Source organism: Mytilus galloprovincialis, chromosome 6 (genome assembly GCF_965363235.1).
Source record: "Mytilus galloprovincialis chromosome 6, xbMytGall1.hap1.1, whole genome shotgun sequence".
Classification (NCBI taxonomy): domain Eukaryota; kingdom Metazoa; phylum Mollusca; class Bivalvia; order Mytilida; family Mytilidae; genus Mytilus; species Mytilus galloprovincialis.
In genome coordinates, this window is record NC_134843.1 from 36,264,384 (window position 1) to 36,285,094 (window position 20,711).

The 20,711-nt window shown below is 30.3% G+C and overlaps 2 protein-coding genes across 3 annotated transcripts in view; one reads left to right on the forward strand and one right to left on the reverse strand.

Annotated features, from left to right (window-relative positions):
* Positions 1-6,465: 6,465 nt before the first annotated feature.
* On the reverse strand, positions 6,466-15,486 carry LOC143079494 (derlin-1-like). The gene is made up of 8 exons (XM_076254856.1): positions 15,193-15,486; positions 12,988-13,087; positions 11,875-11,939; positions 11,210-11,236; positions 10,527-10,622; positions 9,095-9,147; positions 8,348-8,458; positions 6,466-7,123 (listed from the first exon to the last, which is right to left on the reverse strand). Exons 1-8 carry the CDS (start codon positions 15,349-15,351, stop codon positions 6,988-6,990), a joined length of 747 nt encoding a protein of 248 aa, XP_076110971.1. The 5' UTR covers positions 15,352-15,486; the 3' UTR covers positions 6,466-6,987.
* A 285-nt stretch (positions 15,487-15,771) lies between these two features.
* Positions 15,772-20,711, forward strand: part of LOC143079486 (TBC1 domain family member 31-like) — a 42,565-nt gene continuing 37,625 nt past the window's right edge. Inside the window, exons 1-5 of one of the 2 annotated variants that reach the window (XM_076254839.1) lie at positions 15,772-15,902; positions 17,333-17,428; positions 18,169-18,324; positions 19,287-19,402; positions 20,067-20,245. In XM_076254839.1, coding sequence (XP_076110954.1) covers positions 17,352-17,428; positions 18,169-18,324; positions 19,287-19,402; positions 20,067-20,245 — 528 coding nt within the window. In that variant the 5' untranslated portion in view covers positions 15,772-15,902; positions 17,333-17,351. Of the gene's footprint in view, positions 15,903-17,332; positions 17,429-18,168; positions 18,325-19,286; positions 19,403-20,066; positions 20,246-20,711 lie in introns of those variants that run through there. The other variant, XM_076254841.1, reaches the window with a different exon arrangement.

A 20,711-nucleotide genomic window follows, 5' to 3' on the forward strand; every position in this document is an offset into this window, starting at 1 on the left:
ACCTGTCAAAATCATGTAAAGATTTGACTCGCATTCTCATATTTGATTTATGACATACTAAAACACATATCTAAATTACAATAAAAAAAACTCTAAAATAAATAGTAAAATACTAAACAATGCATATACTAGATAATATATACCAGAATTTCGTATGTATTTTAGTCCAAACGCAATCTAAATAACTATTGAGATGACGTCCAAAAACTACGGTAACAAAATACGATATAAACATCAATATAGATATAAATAGATAGCGACATCGTGCAATTGGATTTTCTATGTTATTTTTCTTGTCATGTTATAGGTTAAAAGTGATAGATTGTCGTTTTATCTATATACGAATGATTCACCTCCGTTTCACTTTTAATGTTGACAATTTTTTTTTACTTTTAATAACTAAATACGCATAATTCATGCGTAATCCATCTCTGGCAAATGGTTAAATTAAAGGTCACATGAATACGGATTCAATGATGTCGTATTATTTACTTACAAGTGAATAATTCATCATCGATCTTTCTTTAAAGCTTATTTTGACAAAATAAAACCATACTGGCTGCTAAAAGCGAATTATCATTTCATCATTTAACTTTCATAAATGATTGAACAAAAACAATCATATTTTATATATATATATCTCGTAGCAAGTGCCCATTTAACATTGATTAAAATATTATTGAGGTTATTTGCATGTGTTGTTATAATAGAAACATATCTTTATATTCAAATTTTGTACAAGTCAACCCCATTTTTGAGCATTATTTTGTACATGCTACAACATGTCCGATGTATTTTAGTAACATTTTTGCATGTACACGTTTAACTTATAACATGTACAATTTGCCTGTACAAGTTGTAACATTAACAACATCAGGACTTGTACACCACATTTATGTTAAATATAAAACAGGGAATCAAAATATGTCTTAACCTTTTTTGATTGCTTAATAAACAGGTAACATGAAATTTCTTAATGATTCTTAATTTCAACGTTGTAGATATTACTTGTAATCCTTTAGTCCACAACTCTCGTAGTCACAGATTACATCAGCTGCACACCGTTAATCAGAATTTGCCTGATTTATCACATTTAGTATAAGAGATTTTTCTTATAAACTTTCAAAATTAGACAAAACGATTCAATCTTCCTCAAGCAAATTGACTTTAGTCGTTGTATATTGCTTAAGATAATATCGTAATAAAAATTCATCTCACTTAGGTTAACTGATGAATTTCTCATCCTTTTATAGGCATAAGCTACGATTTGGAATATACATTGAAACATAGTTTGTTTTGTTTCAAATTAATATAAAGTGGTATTGTGAAATTCTTTTGGCTGTAAGCGTTTAATTTGGTTCATTTGTGTATACTAGTAAATAAGCTCAGCAAGTCGTTCATGTATTGTTGGTTTGCAAGTTAGTAAGGTCATCTTATTTAAAACCATATTCAAACGACCTTCAATTTTGATATGAATTTGACTTAGCTGAGACGGGTTACGTATGTTCAGTTAATAAAAAGGAAAACAACAAATTATATGACAGCAAATCAAACAGACCTAGACATAATACGTTTGCACGAACTTGTCTGTGTATCAAGTTACATATTTTTGTTAGCATCGGGTCAATTGACTGTCGTAATTCTTTAGAGGTCATCTCGATGGTTAATTTGCTGGTATATAGTATGAAATACACACGAAATGCATATACATTAGACTGGGTAAATGCTTTGTATTTTGTTTGTTTAAGAGGTTTTTTTTTAATAATTTGAACAAACGTTTCAGTATGCTATTTTCCAAATATGAGAATTTTTGTATTTTTATATTTGACAGCTAATGTTTTTTACAATAGTAAAATCACAAAAATACTGAACTCCGATGAAAATTCAAAACGGAAAGTCCTTAATCAAATGGCAAAATAAAAAAACTCAAACACATCAAATAACTGTCATATGCCTGATTATACAAATTAAATTCTCTTCCACTTCGTACTTTATTTAATTTTTAGCATCGAGCGTCAACGTCAATGTTATACAATTTATTTGTCAGTCCGTTGCATGATTACAACCGTATTATAACATCCCTTTGGCATTCCAAGTAGTTTCCTAATATAGACAAATGAAAATCATAAACTGTATTTTCTCAAATAAATATATATAAATGGAGGTATTGACTCTATTAACTTATCTTGTCTATTCAATGACTCTCCCATCCATTGCAACATACCCCCAAAATTTGATAAAACAGAACCACCTTTATTTTGTATTCGCACGAAAAAACCAGCAGAAGTTTGATTGTTTTAATTGTACAGCAGTAACATCAGAGTCAATATAGAAAATAATGTTCAATGCACCTGAGACTGTGAAACATCTAGTTTTAGATATGTTCCTGATGGTGATTTAAAACAGAAGCCTTCAGCATCGTTGAAGACCATGAGGTCAAAACTTTTCTTTAAAAAAACCTTTAACCCTTTAGCCCCCAATCCCACCTGTATGCATAGGTGGTACAGGAACACAACGAGGTATAATATGGCCAATAGGAGTCTAGGCTGTAAAATCTAGGTCACCGTTTTGTCAAAAATCCGTAAAAACGGACATTTAGGTAGACCTGACTTAATAATTCCCCAGCAAGACAGTGAAGTCCAATATACTCCCAGTTAGCATGAATGGACAGCTGTAACTATAGGGTAATACTTGAATGACAAAGAAACACAGTCTTGTCAATGTTCACCTCTCAAGGTCGTTTTAGAATCGGAAAATTATAATTTTTCAGTGGGGTGGGTTCAAACCCACGAAAAAATATTCCACCTTAACCCCCTCCCATCCATGTCATCCGTCCCCAAATCCCAATATATAGTGTAATAGATGAGCATCAGTTACAGCATCAAGAGTCTGCTAATTTGCATATGATTGCAAATTTTCGAAAATGCCTGATTTTCCAGAAATCTCTTGGGGGCGAATGGGTTAATATCGTTCTCCTTTATTATTGATTGACAACAGTGTCGTCCTGTCATTCTTTCATTATAAAAATATACAAATAGAGGTATTTACTTTATTAATTTATCTTGTATATTCAAAGACTCTGATAATTCTCAGATAATTCTATCATTATATTCTAAATCAGAATTTAAGAAAAGCACCATTAACAAACCAATTGAATTTAAATGTAAAACTAATAAAAGAAATTAAATTTCAATTTTACTTGTAAATATATCCAGTTAGTACTTAACTTTTTCTCATATCTCAGCACATTACTATTATTTAACAATTTTGTGGTTTTAAAATTGTAATTACTCTCCTATGAATTAAAAAAAACAATACTGTCATAATTCATCTATCTGTACATGATTATTTTTTCCTTTATATTTTAAGGTGTATATAGTTGCTACAAGTATACCCTATGGGTAGTGCTACACAATTCATGGAGGAAAATACAAGAACCTGAACTAAACTGACATTAATGACATCTGGGCCCAGTGTTCTAATTAGTCCACAGAGTCCAAAATTCAACCTTGTTTGATTCATAAAAAAAATGAATTCTTGGGGTTCTCCGATTTGGTTATTCTAACTATATTAATATTTTGTGCTCTGTTTTCAAATTAGTCCACAGTGAGGTCCAAAAAGTCCAAAATTCAACTTTGTGTGATTCATCAAAATTTCCTGGTGTTCTTTGATAAGCTGAATGTAACCACATATTTAGATACTTGTATAAGTCTATGATAGGTAAATGTCCAATATCAAATCTTGAAATTCTTAGACCACATTTATTCTGTGTCAGTAACCTATATATAGCTATGCTATGCTATGTCGAATATTTAATAAAAATAAAAATACAGAGCTGTATCAAGCTTGAATGTTGTGTCCTTACTTGCCCCAACTGTCTGGAGTGTGAGCTCTGTGGACAATTCGAGCTGCGCTCTGTAGAACATTTTAATCAATTTATAAAGGGAAATATTGGTGAAGTGATGCAACCCAAAATATTGTGATTTTAATGGAGAGTTTTCATATTGCCACTCACACCAATATAGCAATTGCAGCAATATAATGTTATGGTAATGTTGACAGAAAAATGGACGGACAGATGTACAAACAGACAAGGATAACACTTAATATCACCTTCGCCATAAAATATTGGGTTCCCAAGTAAAAGGGTAACTAGGAAACTCCTGTTCAGAAATACAGGTGCTTTTGAAAGAGTGGAATAGGTTTAAAGGTTTTTCTAATTTTCTAATTATTTTTTTAATTCCACTACTGTTTTGAAAAAGACAACACAACACATAAACAATATTTATTTAATTTCAACAAAATTATATTATTTGATGACATACACACAATACAGCAGTTACACATTACTGAAAAAAATGGGCATGAAATAATAAAATGATTAAATGGAGCAAAAAACACTGAAAAGAGATCAGCTAAAAACACTTATTGTTATTGAATTTAACTCAATGACTTGGACTTACATATGAACATGACACAATTGAAGCTGTTTTAAATAGAATAAATAAACCACATATATCCCCAAGTCTCTTGAGTTTCCACACCTGTACTTTGAAATGATACAATTGTGAAGAAAACATTGTCTTCAGAGTCTAAAATCATGTATAATACACACCCATTTACCAATTATATGTTTTGGGTAAAATAAGTGTGTATAATACACAGCTGAGTATGGTAAGTCTTTGTTTTTATTTCAAATAAAGTAATGAATGAAAGAATAAAAAGGTAAAGAAAAATTCACTAAGTAGTTTTGCAATAAGCACACCAAATTATGTTAACAAAAGCATTAGCATACCTATTTACTTCCCAGAGTACATAAAGTCATCTACTTCTTGGTTTGCTTGGATATTTGTATTTCATTATCAGCACCTTTTGAGGACTTTTTTTTAAAATCATTATACAAACAACTAGTGATAAAAAATATTATCATATACTTAGACTAAATAACATATGATTTTTACCGTATGATAATTAAAGTATTTTCCATATTTTTCGAATTGGTGCTTAGCGGGCTGATATGAAAAGTTTATCACATGCTTCGATTGTTATCACATGCCTTTCCGTAACGTTATCACATGGCATTCCGGTGATACTCAGCAAATTCCGGAAAATACACCTCGATGCTACGTTTTCAGTGAAAAACATTACAAAGTAGTGTACAAAACAATTATTTGAATACTGGAAAGTATATTGTGTAAAATAATTAAATTTACTATGATTAAAAAAAAAAAAATATTAAATAAATGCATTTTTTAAGTTTTTCTGAAACATAATTTAGAAAGTTACTTTAAAAAAGTTGATTTTTCCAAACAATGTTCATTATGTATATTGTTGAATTATTTTTTTGTCGATTCGTCTATTTTAATGGTTTTTTTTCTCTGTTGAGGCATATGATGGAAAGATTTCATATTGAATGTATCAAATTTTGGGTCCGACGTCCGTGAACTTTCAGTTACTCTTTCAATTTCTTTTCGGGAACCACGTAGAAGGATCAATATATGAATCTCTTATTTTTCTCTACTGTTGAAGCATATGATAAAAAGATCATAACATGTCATTTTTCATATCGCATGTATTATCAGCCCTCGGTCAATATCAGCCCTCGAGCCATGCGGCTCTTGGGCTGATATTGAACCTAGGGCTGATAATACATGCGATATGAAAAATGTCATGTAATAATCTGATAGTATCTTAGAGAGAAATTTCAAAGAGTAAATAGCTGTTGACTGAGTGCACTGTTTTGCTATCAACAGTATACTGCTTTGACCAACAACTAAATAAAAACCAACCAGGTATATGACATTATAATTTTACTTCTGCTTATTTTACAACTAATCATATACACAAGTATATAACTGTAAAATGAATGTTGATAAAAATAATTTCAAATATATCCAATCACTAAAAAAATATTTTCTCAAATTGTGTTTTTCTTTTTGTGGGGTAAATACTTAGGTGAATAGATTAATCACATGACAAAAATTGTGAATATTTTTTTTTTTTCTGTTATGAAGACATTGAATGTCAAAGAAGAAGAAATATAAATAACAAACATGATTTCTGATACATTACTAGCAAACATAACAAATTTTCCTTCCTATATATATATTAATTGAATAAATAGTGATTCATCTTGACACACAAGTTTTACACTTTAATTAAGCTAGGTAAATGTGCACACAGTGCAGGACAATGGAATTCAATAACTGTTTGAAAAGTAGTCGAGGAAATACCTTATCTCTTATGTAAGTAAAGTGAGGAAGTGATGCATGAACTTGCAATCTGTACAAATCTCTTGTTCAGTACAAAGTTCAGAAGAACTGAGAAAGTACATGTGATTCTTCCATTTACCAGTAAAAGCCAAATTACTGATCTTTGGTCTAGGAAATGTTTTATAGCATTTAATGCTAGATACACCACAATTAGGCAATAGCCAGATAATTTGAGCATTTATACACAGATTGGTTTTTAAGGATAAATTAAACGAAACAAGAACATTGATTAAAAACATACATGGTTTAGAATGTAATACAATGAAATATGAAATGGTTTCAATGGAAATAAACTTAAACCCTCATAATGATTAAAATATGCATGCACAGCTGCATATTTCAAATGGGGACATTTTAGAAATATGCTTGTATGGCATTCTATACTTTTAGAACGATACTAATAAACTTCTGTCAAATTTTCAAAGCAAATAATTTGTTTGAATCAAGCTCTCACCATGGCAATAGAGATACTTAAAACATTATAAAAATATCATGGTTTACAGAATAAAAAAGTCTTAGTTTCAATATTTGTACATTGTACATTGCGTTAAACTTAGTGCTAACACACTTAAATTTGAATCGCTTGAATAATATCTATATTTTAGTCTTTGATGAATCTGGTCTTGGTGAACATGAAGTTTACACAATACTTTTCACCAGATATATTCAAGCATTACAGTGTAATAAAATGATGTTTTCTATATTTCAGATCTTCTTAATCCCCAAGTTGATTTCCTCTTCCCCAGGCATGCCTGCCACCATTTGCATTATCATTGCCATCTTGTCGTCTGCTGGCTGGTGCTTGTCCAAATCCTGACACTCCACCTCTTCTATTTGGTAGCCATTTGTATCTACATGAAAACAATACTTTCAAATTTTTTATCAAAACAATATTGAAACAGAATTGATAGTTTTCAATTCATCTATTTTGAGTTGGATTTAGACATGTGGTATACAAGAATCTGATTACATATTTCCAAATCCTTGACATTATTTATACAAGGCCTTAAACAGATATAAATTTCACAAAAAACAACTTTTGTCAATAAAAATTATATTACAAGTTAAATTTAGTTAGTCTATAAAAGTATTAGTGTATTATGACTATGTTGCACTCCAATGTGAAAACAAAATGAAAGAACCTTAACTCAAATTACATGAATAGAAAACTATCTATATGTTCTAAAAGTCAAAGTTGATTAAGTTTACATATGAATACAAGAAGATGTTAATAACATGACAAAAGTAAAGCTTCAATACATCACAATATTAAACAAAACAAGACATCTTTAGAACATCAATCATTTTATCAAGTATAAATACCATGTGTTACATTATACATCAACTTAATGCTAATCCAATTATCTGTTGACCAATTTACTAACATGTGGTATTTTTTCTATTGTTACACTAACTATTTGAAAACACAAAACAAACCAAACAGCTCAAAACCATTTTTGAAGGTATTTTAATGACATATAGTATTAACTTATAATTAAATCAATGTTTTTTGGAAAGGAGGATACTTGTCTCATTGGCAATTGTACCATCTTCAAATATTTTAACTGTTGAAATCAAAATTGGTGCGAATTTTTTTTTTTTTTAAATCTAAAACCTTCTATCATGTCTATAGTTGTGTATACCACACCCTTTGTACCAACTACATATTTTGGGTAAAAAAGTGCAGACTATATATGACTAAATAGGGGGTCTCATTGGGGGGTTCCGATCCCAGATCCCACTTACTGTTTTGTCAGATTCCCGTATCCCGCTTACACTATGTACGTAAGCAATTCTCATTTTTTTGTCATTTCCTGGGTCCTGCTAGACCTCATTTCCCGTTTTCATGACACAATTATTTGACTTTCACGTGTCCCGCTTACAAAAAAATCCGCAATCCCATGTCACACTTAGACCCAAATGAGACCCACTAAATACAGTATATATTTTTTTCATTTGATAATGTTTTATATGCTGCCACCAGATGAGCCATCTTTTTTATTGTACATCCATTGCAAATTTCAGTTTTAATTTACTTTTGGCGAATTTGATCACGCTGCTGATAATAAACTTACAATATGGCTGGTACTCTTAACCATGTAGCTCCTCCAAAATCTTGTGGATATTTAAACATTAAGAAGAAATACAAGTGTCCAACAACTATTCCAAGTAACTGTGCCAGGCCACTGGAAAAAATAGGCATAAACTTTTATTTACATACTAGCTAACATCATTTAAAAAAAATAACTATATCATCTTGAAACAGTCACTACTTTAAGATTATTTAAGCCTGTTTTATCTGAAATTTACCTATTAAAAGTAAAATAATCTAGAAAAAAAAATAACTGAACCAAATTTGAATGAAAATGAAACAAATCAATTTCAATGTGTAATTGAGTATTTCAGGGTTTTCACAATGGATTTTCTTTAGGGGAGTCTAGACCTAGGGACTTATAATTTTTGGACGTGCTAGTCAAGCAATGCCTAAGTGATAGCCCTGTAATCCATCATTTATACTGGTAATCAGTCCTCTGGTAATACATGTAATCCACAAAAATACCAATGCATTGAATTGTTTTTTAAAAAGTAAAACATAGTTCTTCCATTCAATTTAATGACTTAGGATAAATTTTCATGAGGAAAAATACCACAGGAATAACTCTTCATGGGAGGTCAAGATACTATGTTATAGCAGTATTACATATAATCAATGATAATGCCTTTATGTAAAAAAAAAGTAGTGTGGAAATTAAAGTTGGAAAATCAATGGCAGGTTGGCAGAAAACAGTCCATTACATCTACAGTATAAAGATTCTACATACCCACTTCCAATAATAGCATTGAAAGCAAACAAAACCCATGGCAAATACATGGCCTGAAACAGAAAAAAATATTGACAGTTAAATGTGGTACATTTGTACTAGTTATTGCAAGTTCAGTTGTTTTCCAATTTTCAATGATTATAATGTGAATTTTCTAACAATGTACTGTTTATAATGAACATGTTGGGGCCTTTTGTAGCTGACTATGTGGTAAAGACATTGCTCATTGTTGAAGCTGTACTGTGACCTATAGCTGTGTCATTTGGTCTTTTGTGGAGAGTTTTCTCATTGGTAATCATACCACATTTTCAGATGTAAAGATCCACCATAAAAAGTGATCCAGAATGAGAAAAAAAAATAGCCATATATTTTGAACATATAATATAAGATGAAATTCAAGTGCTATCAAGATGAATACTAACTTAGACAGATTTACAGAATAACAGATACCCATCAACAGGAACTCTAATGTAAAATTGTTGTTTATGTTATGATGTTATTTGTATTTACTAGCCACTAAGAAGATGCAAAAGTAAGGAACTTTACATACTGTAACATGTTTGGCAGAATCTTCTGGGTAATACTTTCAAAAGTGTGCACCAAAAAGATTAAGGTGGTATGGGTGTCTTCCTCCATCTTGGATTGTAAAAAACAGACTCAAAGGTCCAGATTCTCCATCAAGTTAGCAAAATTTGATGCAGGAATGCAGATGTTTAATGTACATTTTCATTTAAAAGTACCAATTTATAAGAATATAACTTCTAAATATTGATATTTTTGCAAATGTTAATTATTTTTGGTTGTTTTTATTTTTTTTTTTAAATTGGCATTTTAAGGGGAGGTAACTCTAAAAAAGTGCATTTTCTGAAGGATTCTGTATGGAATTTTCCTATTTTGTATTTTAGCCGGAAAAAAAGTACGGTGACCCTAACTTTTCTTTTGATATCCTCAAAGCAGTGTCTGAAAGCTATCTTTTCCTGAAGTATTTAACAATTCTATCATTTTGTTTAGTTTCTAATCACAAAATGGTGTTTTTTCCTGTATAATCCATACAAAATGTGTCATTTTGTCCCGTCCTGTAGTTTGAGAAAATGCGCGGTGACCTATCATTTTTATTATATTTTTCAACATGTATCACTAGATACAACGTTTTGGCAAAGTATGAACAAATTCTATCATTTTTATTTTAGACTCCCATACCACCTTAAAATGTCTAACAATGTCCTAATGACCTATGCAATTAAAATTCGACCAATGTTTGACATTCCTTTAATTTTGGGTATGAAACAATGAAATTACCCATAATCCTTGAGATTCAGAAACATTTTCTGTTCAATTTAAAAACTGTCATATTTTTGTGATGTATCTGACAAAAAACATTTAGTCTGCCTGCACACATATATGTGAATATATAATTTTGTTAACTACCCACCTTAAACTGTGTTCCAAACCAGAACTGTACGATCTGATCTTTATTTAACTGACACCACACATATAACACACTTAACACCATAGGATCCATCAATAACTATAATAGTAAATAAAGAGAATTATAAAGTGATGTATTTCTTTTTATAATCTATTTCAATAATTCTTTCATTTAATGATATGTATTAGTTTTATAGTTAGAGATAAAATCAATGGTTTCTGATTTTGTTTCAACATTTGCTTAAATTAATTTAAATTCATATAATTTGAATTTATTTTCTTTCTTCTTATTTTTTTTAAATCAGCATTTAAATCTAAGAACTAACAAAAAACTCAAAAGGAACAGCGTTCATTTGAGTTTCATTCTTACATAATGCATTCAACTTGCTAACAACTTGTCAATTGTATCAGTAGATAATTAAGAGATAGTTATTTAATTTGAGTTAGTTTTCATGATTGAATACAAAACTATATGCTTCTCTTTTTTATCAGAGTATAGATACTGTACATTTGTTTAGGGGCCAGCTGAGGGACACCTCCGGGTGTGGGAATTTCTCGCTACATTGAAGACCTGTTGGTGACCTTCTGCTGTTGTTTTTTCTATGGTTGGGTTGTTGTCTCTTAGACATATTCCCCATTTCCATTCTCAATTTTATGTATTACAAGTGATTTTATTTTAGTACTTACATATATTTCAGCTACTAATCCAATTATCTGTTTTTATCAGTTAAGGGAAACTCTAAATATAAAGCCACTAAAATGTAAACAGCTTCAGGTCATTCTTTAAACATGTTAAAGTCAAAAACAAAATTTCTGATTTTAATTCTCCAAAATCAACAGAAATATTATCAAAATATTCCACACTTTATCTCTACAGGCCCATGATATCTATTTTTAGGGAAATTTTAGTTAGATCCTGTTGGCCTTTAAGCCTGTAGAGATGACTTTTACAGACCTGTCAGCAATTTTACAAGCCTGAGCTGCAGGGCCTGTGGTTAAGCACTCAACCATTCATTTTGTTAATCCATTTCTTTTGCCAACAGCTAGTCAATCTAAATTATTACAAGAACATTTTGAAAAAAAGAAAGGTGCTGAAAAGAGCATTTGCTATACTAAGCAATAAATTGGACTGTGGTACCATGGGTATTTTTTATATGGTTTTTGGAAAACAGTGATAAGGAGGTATTGAATCTTGAGAGCATTTGTGGATGTTTTTTTTTCATATCTAAGCATTAGACATTGAAGAATGTCAGAAGTTACTATATGATTTGGTGACTTGTTAATCACTTTATGCCTAACTGATATTTATCCCAATTTTGATTTTATTCATCCAAATTTATTTCAAAGGATACAACAAGTGCTAACCAGTTGAAGAGCCACATAAAAGCATATTCTGCTGGCTTGCCATCATATATACCTGGGGAAAAAACACATAATAAACTATAATCATGAAAAAAACACATATTAAACTATAATCACAAATAAAAGAAACCAAAACATACTACAACACATGTCGATTTTGACCTTTCACTTGTCCTGTTTTAGTAGGCAATCCATATTTATTCCTTTTTTCATTTCTTTGTCTTGTAAATGTAATATTGAATACATATGTTTATCTGTATATATATCTTGTAAGTCTGAGGATTTTTTCTAACCAACATTACATGTAGCTATCTCAAAAATTTGCTTCTTGGAAAGTAAACAAGCCAAATTTTTAACAAACATGCCTGTGTATAAATGTACATGTAGAAGAGCTCTCTTAATCAAACAAACCATTTGAATTCCCTGTCATTAATTTTATCAAAAGGAAATCAACTCTTGCATTGGGAATGAGGAATTTTAAAAGGGATAATTTTGAAAATCTAATTAAATTTATAAAAGATAAAATCATTATTATGTATAAATGTTCAAAAAAGTATGTGGTGACATATTGATGCCACACTTGTGTCTTGATGTGTGCTCTGTTGAAAAACTAGTGTGTAAATTAGACAACAATGTATGTTTTTTGACTGCTACATTTGTACATCATGAAATGATGCCATTAGAAATTTCTCTAGTATTTTTCTAAATTGAAATTCTGTATTTACATAATTATTAAACAGAATTGCTAAACGCTGCCTTATGCATGAACCACTGTTCAAACCACAGCATGACAATGAAAACAAATTGCAAATTTTTTTGTCGTTTGTTGCTGTGAAACATATATGTTTTTTATATTTTTTTTTGTTCATTAATATATCTGTCAGTTTTCTCATTGTTGTAGGTCGTACAGTGACCTATAGCTGTTAATTTCTGTGTCATTTGGTCTCTTTTTGAGAGTTGTCTCATTGGCAATAATATCAAATCTTCTTTTTTTTTTATCCAGAAAGAACATATACATGTAAACAGTGCAGACAACTTGTTTGTAACATAAACTTGCACATATAAATGATAATTTTTGTAGAAATACATTGTAGTTAACATACCTGTCTCTATTCTGATAGAATAAGAATATAAAAAATAAAGGTTTATCAAGTATGGGAATCCTGTTGGATAAAATAGTACAGCTGTCAATGGCCTCCAAAACTGAAAATAGATATCACAAAAGATACATTTTAGAACAATATTCATTTAGATTCAAAGTTTCTAATCACAAAACCATTATTGTGAAAGTATAATTATCACAAAGTTAAACAGTAATATGTAACTGGAGAAATAAATTTGGAAGGGGTATAAAAATTAATGGCAAGTAACCCACTGTCAACACTAGGGACTATATTCGTGAACAACGAAAAACAAGGAATGACAATTGTGGTCTGGGACCAACTAAAAATTACATAAAAGTGATTCTTAGTTTGAATTCTAGTGGATGCTTGGCTTTACAAATTCCAACTGCCCGACAAGGTTGTCTGTATTTCTTTTATTTTTTTGGCTGTATCTACAAATGTACATGGATTTTTGATGGTATGTTATGATGAACCTTAAGGTTTATTAAGTTACAAATATGTTTTATAAGTATCAGAATCTTTTGATTAATATTTGAGGAAACAAGTACAGGAGGTTAAAAAAAAAGGCTAATACAATCTGATCTACAATCTGTCGATAACTGTATCAGTGATATTGTTTGCCTTAAATAAGTGGAGAATAAAGGCTTTTTCTCCTGGAGAAGAATCCCAATTTGAAAAAAAAATGGCTTTAAATCATTCCCAAAAAGACAACTTTTTTTCCAAAACTGTGCAGTCTCAGTAGTAGTTATGTATGAATACAAACTGAATAAAAACACTCATTTAAACAATTTTCTTGCCTAAAATGACTATATGTGCACATTTTTGAGGGTCTATTCATGTATCATCACTGACAAAATGGGGTCTTATTTTAAAGCAGGGTTTGACTCTTGAAAATGGGTCTGTAAATTGAAGTTTCAGTCAATTTCATGGTTTATATTTTGAATTTCCCAATTTGATGAAAATGACGCATATTTCCCAATAAAAAAGGGTAGAGGTAGTTTTGAAAAAAGCCAACAATATCACTGTGTATCTTTTCATTGCACAACACAATGTCATCTTTTTCTCGAACTGTTTATTATGACGTCTTTACACTAAATCCATTGAATGATCCATGGATGTGTACTTATTGATAAATTAATTCATTCTTAGATGCATGATTTTTTTATTAGTTGTAACTGTTGATTATAGTGGCTTTAAACAAGCTGAAATATTTGTTTTGTGATTAGATGATTAATCATTGATTCCAACTTATTTAAGATTGGGGCGCCAACTTAAAGTTATAAGAAGCGAGTGACCGGTCAAAAATAATATTCTTCCAATTCTTGAACCAATGCATACAAACATCATAAACTTAGTCTTCTGTGCACGAATTTATCATTTTTTTCATGTAATTTTCGTATAATCGTCAATTTTTTTTTCAATTGGTCAGTGTTATTGTGAAAATATGGCAGGTAATTAAACTTCTTGTTTTGAAGCCGAAGTTCAATGAAGTTTAATGATTGTCACCTGTTTGACAACAATCAACAAAAAGCATGGAAATTGAGCATGTGTTTAACATGTAAAATAATAGTTTATCTTATGGACATCCATGCATATTGCGACCACCAGATTTTTACGAGATGGGTCACACTGAGGTCACTTTGCATACGGAAAATATGTCGGGGGAATTGCTTCCTGGAAATAAACTTCTTCTAAATATGAATAAATTGAAGAATTTTCTTCAGAAAAAAGTATATGTACATAAGTTTTATACTGAAAACTATTCATTGAGTTATAAAATGATAAAAAAACATATATATATATATGCATTATTTTTTTTGATTTGAGGTTTCTTATGACTTTAAATGGGGGCGAACAAAAATGAAATCAAACATGATTTCGCCCAAACCGATTTTGATTAAAAAATGTTGACCACAACTGGCACAAGCCTACTTGTATTCGGCAATAATTTATGTAGTGTTGAGGACCTGTCTATAGATATACACCTTATTGCTATTTGTCCGCCATTACTGGATATAACACAGATTCCAGTAAAATTTTGATGTCATAAACAAAATATCTGACTCCAAAATGAAAAAGTTCAAGCGGCCTGTTCAGCCAGGATTAGCGATAAGGTGTATAAAGGCTAGCAATTATGCATATGTCAAATCACAAAAACACAAATGAAATACTAATTCATTGTACCTGAAATTTGTAAATTAAGGATTCATAATGTAGAAACAACCACATAGGATTCAGAAGTCCCAACTTCGCTGCTATTGGTATAATAACTGATCCTGAAAACCACCATTTCGTTATTTTCGGAATACTGCGGTACCAATCCCCGATATCATTCGATGACATCTTGTTTCTTTAATGAAGTTTCAGTATATCAAATCATCAATTGTCATTAAGACACAACTCTACTTATATTTAAACCGTGTAAATCTGACGTGGCTTTCGCTCAAAAAGTTGATTATCACCGGAAGTAAACATTCATCGGTTAGCTCGGGACTTTTCTCTGATGAAATCTCTTAAACCCAAAAGTTTACAAAAGTATAAATTTTTCATACATTAATTTATAAAACGAATTAATATTAAGAGATACCTATATTTTCTTTTTTGAAATATAAAATGTATCTTCAATATATTTAAAAGGTAGAACTTAAAATGAATTGATATTTAAAGCTAGATGAGATTTTATAATCACTGCAATGATGAACTTAATTTACCCCCAGAGTTCGTATTTTTATGAATTTACAAAATCTATAATTTTATCAAAGCGCGACAAATCAAAACATGTTTGGTCCCGAAAAAATTGTAAACATCACTGTTTATTAGAAGAGCAATACTAACCACACTTAATGAAGCTGAAATGCTAATAAGTTAGGGAAGCAAAATTCAAAATTTACAGGGTATGAAATATGTAATATCAAAGCAAAAAATCCATATCAATTTAGAATCCCCAAAATTTTATTTACCTGTTATCCTAACAATTACAAGTCCCTTATAAAGAACTTACACTGTTTTAGACAAGCTTTATCAATCAGCCATTCGACTATTGTCAGATGGGTATTGGGTCCGTCTACCCTATTAACATGGTCGCGCTGAGTTCATTTGCCAATCGAGTCGGTTTGCCCTTGGATTGTTCTCCTTAGGGGGTCTCACTGGGGGTTCTGATCCCGCTTACTGTTTTGTCAGATTCCCGTATCCCGCTTACACTATGTACATAAGCAATTCTCATTTTTTTGTAATTTTCCCTTGTCCCGCTAGACTTCATTTCCTGTTTTCTAGGCACAATAATCCTGTGTCACGCTTAGACCCAAATGAGACCAATTACTCCTTACTTTAAAAAAAAAGTTTAATATTAAGGGGATTAAAGTTCAATAAACTTATTCAGATTTTTAATTCTATTGCAACAATGTTTGTATCGTTCTTTTTGATTGGTTAACGTCACTTTCTTACATGGCATCAATTGACAATTGATGCTATGGGACATATGCGCAAGCGCAGACGGCATATGACAGATTTTAAAATACATGTTTTAAGTTTTTAACGTTGTTTTCTGTCAGTTTCGTTAGAATGGAGATAACAATATTGTATTTTAAGCTCCGACGGCATCAATATTGGATTTGATGGTCGCAAATACCCGTTTACTGTCTCCGCTAACGCGTTGCCAGTAAACCTAATTTGCGCCCATCAAATTCCCCAATTGATGCCGCCGGAGCTTAAAATACAATACAGTTATCTTCTTAATGGTATACATTCTTGAAATTAATGACAACACATTGAATATTTAAAAGTTGATGGCTTGTTTTGAAGCATTAATTGTTTGTTTGATTTATAGAAAACTAAATCATTTTTTGAATGGATAAAATCAATACTCCTAAGATCTTCCTATGGTGTTCACTTGATATCCATTGAGAATACTGGTAAGTTTACTCACAGCATCAATGAGTGTTCACAGATCTAACTAAATTTACAGGCTTTACAAACAACATTACTCGAAAAAAATAGGATGTGATGTAAGTTATTTTAGATAGAATTAAACTGCATTTGTTCACAGTTCAATGATTTTCCCAAATTATTTAAAAAAAAGCTTTTATATATATATATATATATATGTGACCTATATCTTCCAAGGCATATTGTTGGAGATTCAGTTTCAAGTTTTATACATGTATACAGCAGAAATAATTTATTTGCATGTGTTGTGAACATTTCTAGCTAAAAATCAAGTAATGCATTTATAACATGTACAATGTAGATGCACAAGGTTTTCTTTTCAAAGTGTATACGGTATGTTGAAAATTGTGGCAGTTTCAAAAATATTAGTTTTTTGCAGGTACAAGGTTCCATCTAAGATGCAGTCCCTTGATGTTTGTAGAAAGACATCTGGTAAAGTATGGCACAGAAAACCTACACCATCATCAGATAATGGGTATGATGTTAATAATAAAACAAGTAATCACTATTATTCCATATTGGTATTATTTTAGTAGGTTTTTCTATATGCATTGGATTTTGAATAAAAAAGCATATTCACCTGAGAAAGTGTTATTCACCGCGCTAAACGTCACGCGCTTTTAAATGCAACGTTATGGTAAAATGTTTCATGTAAAAAAAAAATTAGTATATGTTTGTCATTAGATACATTTACTTCTCTCGAACTATGGAATAAAACAATTACTGTCTTTTGTTTCGGTAAATATGGAGTTTTATTGACTTTTGAAAAACTGATATTCACTTCGGCCGTTGGCCTCAGTGAATATCATTTTTTCAAAAGTCAATAAAACCGCATATTTACCTCATCAAAAGACAGTAATTGTATAATATCACTTTCATATTCTGTAAATTTTTAATGAAAAAGCTATGAAAATAAATCTGATTCAACTCTTCCTGCTGGAAAAAAATGTTTGAACAACAATAAATTGGATTAGTAGTTCAACATGTTCAAAGTTTTGTTTTTAATTTAAAAATAAAAAAGTACAATTTTCACATTTATTCAGTCAGTTTCATTTTTTTAGTTACAAAGAAGTGAAGTTTTATTTCTATGTATTTTAAGAACAAAATTACCAGTACATTTGTAATTGTAAGTAAAGAAATAAATTGCTTATTCTTTTGTTTGTTTGTTGCTTTAATTGTATTAATATTTGAAGATTACCCTATATTCTTTTTCAGCTTAATGATACAGATTACTAACAGTCAGCCAAGTACATTATCACATGCTGGTAAAAATGTCCGATTTCTTCACACTGCATTTGACAGTAATGGTGACAGTTTTGTCGCAGGGGACCATCAGGGACATATATTCATGTTTGATATTACTAAAAACAGGTAAATGCAAATTATAAACACATAAAACAAAATATCTGGGTGCTATTTTTCATAAAGAAAATTGTGAAAATTGAAAAATCATGAAGTGTACTAGTAAATATTTTTTAAACTTATGGCAACTGCTTAGGAACATTATACTATTTAATTTTTGGTTTAAAAAGAAATATTGTTGTATTTATTTAATTAACATTTGAAAATGTAATACCCTTCAAGATGGCCATGTTGGTTTATGCACACCTACAGCATGTGTGTAGGAATGAATGTCTAAAATAGACCAAAACATGATTTGACCAAGTGAGTAAAAAGTATATATATCCAGGAAAAAATACAATTGCAGTGACTACACTTACATGGGAACAAAGTCCCCAATAACAGTAGAAAAATCAATAAAAAAAAAAAATTCCCAAATTTTCATTGTACTAATGAACTCAAAATCGTTCAATTTTTTTTATGTCATGTTTTGAATTCCTGCATCTGCGCAGAAATCTACAATGTACCTCCTTTTTCCGGTCTCGTTTGTATAAAACTTTTTTATTTATCAGTCTAGTATAAAATAGGAAGGAACGCAATACCAATTTCATTTTTAATAATTCCTTGATATGAAAAAACGTTACCTGATGATAGCGTTTCTTTGTTTACATTGCATATGACATCATAACTTAAATAAAGTCACAACTAAAATCCCTAACAACAGAACCAAAATCAGAAACGTTACGGTATTTCCATTTCTTTTTTTAACAAATATTTAAGTTACAAAAAAATAATTCATACAGACTTCGTCCCCATTTACAGGTAATGCCTGCCTCATATTAACAAATAACAATAAATATTAAGATTAAGGAAAATATGTTTAACTTATATGAAGGTTTGATCTCTTGATGTTATACCTATTTTATAAATCAAATAATGTTAAAAGAATATGTATGCTATTTATTGTGTAAATAATTTTTATAAATTTCCAGGTTTTCCTTGGTTCAAAAGCTAGGACATCCATGTACAGCAATGGCGTTTGACTTGAGAAGGAAATCTGAGTTTTTGGTGGGACTATCAGATTACTCATTGAAATGTTATGATGTTGGTAAGTAGATATATGTGTTGCCATTAATATTTTACATCTAAATTTCAGACATATATTAGACAAAATGGCCTGTTGATGTTTTAATAGGTATGTGATTTAGTCAGCTGTCTTTTCATCCTATTAAAAGTGTCATGGCATTAAGTCAGAGCTCAGTCCAGATGTTTGACCAAAAAGTAAAATCACAAAAATACTGAACTTAGAGGAAAATCAATTCGGAAAGTCCATAATAACATAACAAAATCAAATAACGAAACACATCAAAAACGAATGGACAAGAACTGTCATTTTCCTGACTTGATACAGGCATTTTCAAATGTAGAAAATGGTGGATTAAATGGGTTTAAAAAAACAAAAAACGGTTAATTGAAATAGAAAATCTCATATAGATCTTCAAATACTTTATTCTTTAAATTTGAGCTAGGACGAGATTACATGAAAATCTCAAAGAAAATCTGGGGAAAATATACTGTTGATACATTTATATTCATGGCTACCATTTTTTTCGTCTTTTGGAAAATCATATTTTTTTTTAGATATTTGGTTTTCATAGTATGTTCAAAGTCAGCAAAATCATGGCCTTCCTTTACCCATTAAATCCAAGAAAATTTGTATCCAGTGAACAGTAACGAATTCACAGTATTACAACTAGTTTTATATATTTCAGATACAAAAGAGATGGTGGCTTGGATGAAAGGACATGAATCTGTGATAGGGAATATATCAGTACATGCCTCAGGAAGATATGCATTGACAACATCTACTGATGCTGCTCAGCTGTGGGATCTAGATACTTTCCAGAGGAAAAGGAAACTTAATATCAAAGAAGATGTTGGCATTGTTCAGGTATTTTTATTGTGAACCAAATGAAAGTTTTCCACAGAGTTATCTCCTCTTAGTCAAGGTGTTTAGAATTTTGTCTGTTCTATTGTTCCAGTAAATTAACTACACAGAGAACAATAACTATTGTATTTGTTCAATTGGAAAATAGAACAGACAAAAATTTGAATATCTTGACGAAAAGGAGATTACTTTCTTTATGTTTGCAATAAAAAACTTTCTTTATTAGTTTTGAAACATTAAAAAAAGAGAGGAAAATTCCAATGTTAGTAAAAATAAGATGTAGCCTTCATATAATATTTTTCCACGTCATCCGAATAAACAAGAAAACAAGAAAAGTTTGTTGTTTTGAAATAAATAATAACAGTAAACAATTGTATAGTTTCCAAAAATGTATCTTTGGATTTAAAAAAAAATACAAATTTAATGTTTGAGATTATATATAACAGTCTTGCATAAACGTTGAATTTGG

Bases quoted from the DNA above. Each gene is read 5' to 3' on its own strand.
- LOC143079494 (XM_076254856.1), bottom strand. From the start codon at position 15,351: ATGTCATCGAATGATATCGGGGATTGGTACCGCAGTATTCCGAAAATA. The intron at 13,088-15,192 runs GTACAATGAATT...ATCTATTTTCAG, and splicing joins CCTTAATTTACAAATTTCAG to TTTTGGAGGCCATTGACAGC. The intron at 8,459-9,094 runs GTATGTAGAATC...TATTTTTTCCAG, and splicing joins AATGCTATTATTGGAAGTGG to TGGCCTGGCACAGTTACTTG.